The sequence below is a fragment of the Montipora foliosa genome, chromosome 2 (genome assembly GCF_036669935.1).
Source record: "Montipora foliosa isolate CH-2021 chromosome 2, ASM3666993v2, whole genome shotgun sequence".
Taxonomy (NCBI): domain Eukaryota; kingdom Metazoa; phylum Cnidaria; class Anthozoa; order Scleractinia; family Acroporidae; genus Montipora; species Montipora foliosa.
The window spans coordinates 6,513,324-6,515,373 of NC_090870.1; the positions used below are offsets into that span (position 1 = coordinate 6,513,324).

At 38.1% G+C, this 2,050-nt stretch overlaps 1 protein-coding gene across 1 annotated transcript in view; it reads right to left on the reverse strand.

Moving 5' to 3' along the window:
• Positions 1-264: 264 nt before the first annotated feature.
• Positions 265-2,050, reverse strand: part of LOC137992241 (ER membrane protein complex subunit 2-like) — a 2,654-nt gene continuing 868 nt past the window's right edge. The window contains exon 1 of the mRNA XM_068837451.1: positions 265-2,050. This exon is cut by the window's right edge and continues 868 nt beyond it. Within this exon, the coding sequence (XP_068693552.1) occupies positions 1,991-2,050 (60 nt within the window). The 3' untranslated portion in view covers positions 265-1,990.

Sequence of the window (2,050 nt, forward strand, 5' to 3'; positions counted from 1 at the left end):
TTCAATATTAAAGCACTGTGCCAACAATTTTCATCAGCTTCTTCACTCAAAGAAGTTGGCAAATTTTTCCAGATTCTTTCAAATCTAAGATCAAAATATTCATTTTGACAACGACAACATGAAGTCGTCTAAATGTGATCGTCAATCTTGCTTTTGAGGTGTGGTGCTTGGGAGTGTTCTTTTATAAAATGGTACGCCCCGACACCCCTAGAAAAAGGGGCCATTAGGCCCATCATTGCTACATTCTGTAACTCTACTCAAACCAGCCGCAAACTTCACATTTTATTGAAAAGCCCTGATCATGATACTCTCTGCACAGTAATTTAACATTTTTAATTATCAGGCCCCACGGCCTCAAGGTGGTTAAATAAACAGATTTATTCACTTTTTTTGTTTTTTTTTTAACCCATGTAATTGATTTCATACTCTTTCGTATACAAGGGAATGGCCTGTTCTCAAAGAGGGAACATCACTAGCAAACACAAACTTAAATGCTTTACTGGGGATTCCTTTCAAGGAGATGGAATTAGTTAATAGTAGATAGTTTCTCTCAGGGAAATGATTGATCAATTATGCATATATTTATATAATTATAGCAATGCTTCAATGACTTGGTGGTCACTGTCAATCTGAATTCAATATTAGTGAAAGATGTCTCTGCGTCTCTGAAGTTTGGTTTCAAACCACTATCAATCTTGATTGCTCTACCAGTAAGCAACCAAAGACTCACAGGAGCTTAGGCCATTACCTTATGTTTACTTGACAAAAATCCTGCATTCTGCAGGACTGGAATGTCAAATAGTGGCATCTTCGTCATTTAAACACATTCACAACGACAACTAAGGAACCTTTTGTTTTCAGAGCCAGTACAGTTCTGGCCCCAGCTGCGCAAACGGTGGGTAGCAATGTACACCAGCTAAATCACTATCCAGTGCAAAAGTCATAGCGAAACCAATAATTATTGCACTATCCAATGGATAGTGATTTATCTGGTGGATAGCATCATCCAACTTCTGAACAATTCTGGCCTGGGGCCATTTCACGAAAGTACCGAAAACTTTTCGAGCCCGAAAAGCCATTTGTCAACCTGTCAAACGCTTGTTCAGGAAAGCCCATCTTTTAACATGTTTTCAAGGTAACAAAAAGCAAACTGACTGTTAAGTTTGACGACTCAAATACTCTCCATTCTTGAGCCACAGAGGGAATTGTGACACCCAAAAATGGCCTGTAAAGTTTCGGGACTTTCGAGAAATGGGCCCCAGATCGGCACATTAATAACAATGGATGTCATCACAGATATCTTTGCTATAATAGACAAGTTCACATTAGTGATGATGTTGTTTTACAAAAGAGTTGAAGATCATTGCAGTTAAGTAGCAACTTCAGCTGTTGCAAAGAGAGCATTGGAAAAATTCAGGCTTGAACCAAGTTCAAAGCCACGACCATGTGACTGCGCTGCAGCACTGATCTTTGAACAAAATGATGTATTAAATGAATCATAAATTATTTTGAACTGTAGATACGAAATAAAGTGAAGCTATGATTCTAGCAATCATGAATGCAATTTTTGCAATTGCGCAGAGAGGCCTGAAAATTTCAGGACTTCAACAGGGTCGTTGGAGTCCTGAATTTTTCAGGCTTCTCTACCCAATTGCAAAAATTGCATTCAAAACTGTAAGGATAATAGCTTCACTTGAGCACTGATCTTGTTTTCATACACAATGTACATAGTCCTCACTAGAAGTTATGGAATCTTTGGGTTTTTTTTTTTTTTCATTGTAATTTATAACCCTCAAAAGGAAGTCAACAACAACAAAAATGGCTGAACTGCTAACGCCACTGTCCATGAATTTAGATACTAGCTAAAGGTATGCCCATGTACTGTGCAATGTTAATCTTGAATCATTCTTGACTTTGCAAACCCCTCAACTGTGCAATGAACATAATAAAAAGTCGACAGTATTTTACAGGTATTAACATGTGAGGAAACTTAGCTTTCAGGAAGACGCTGAGAGGGAATGTTCTGTGGAACAGCAATCTGCAGCGAATC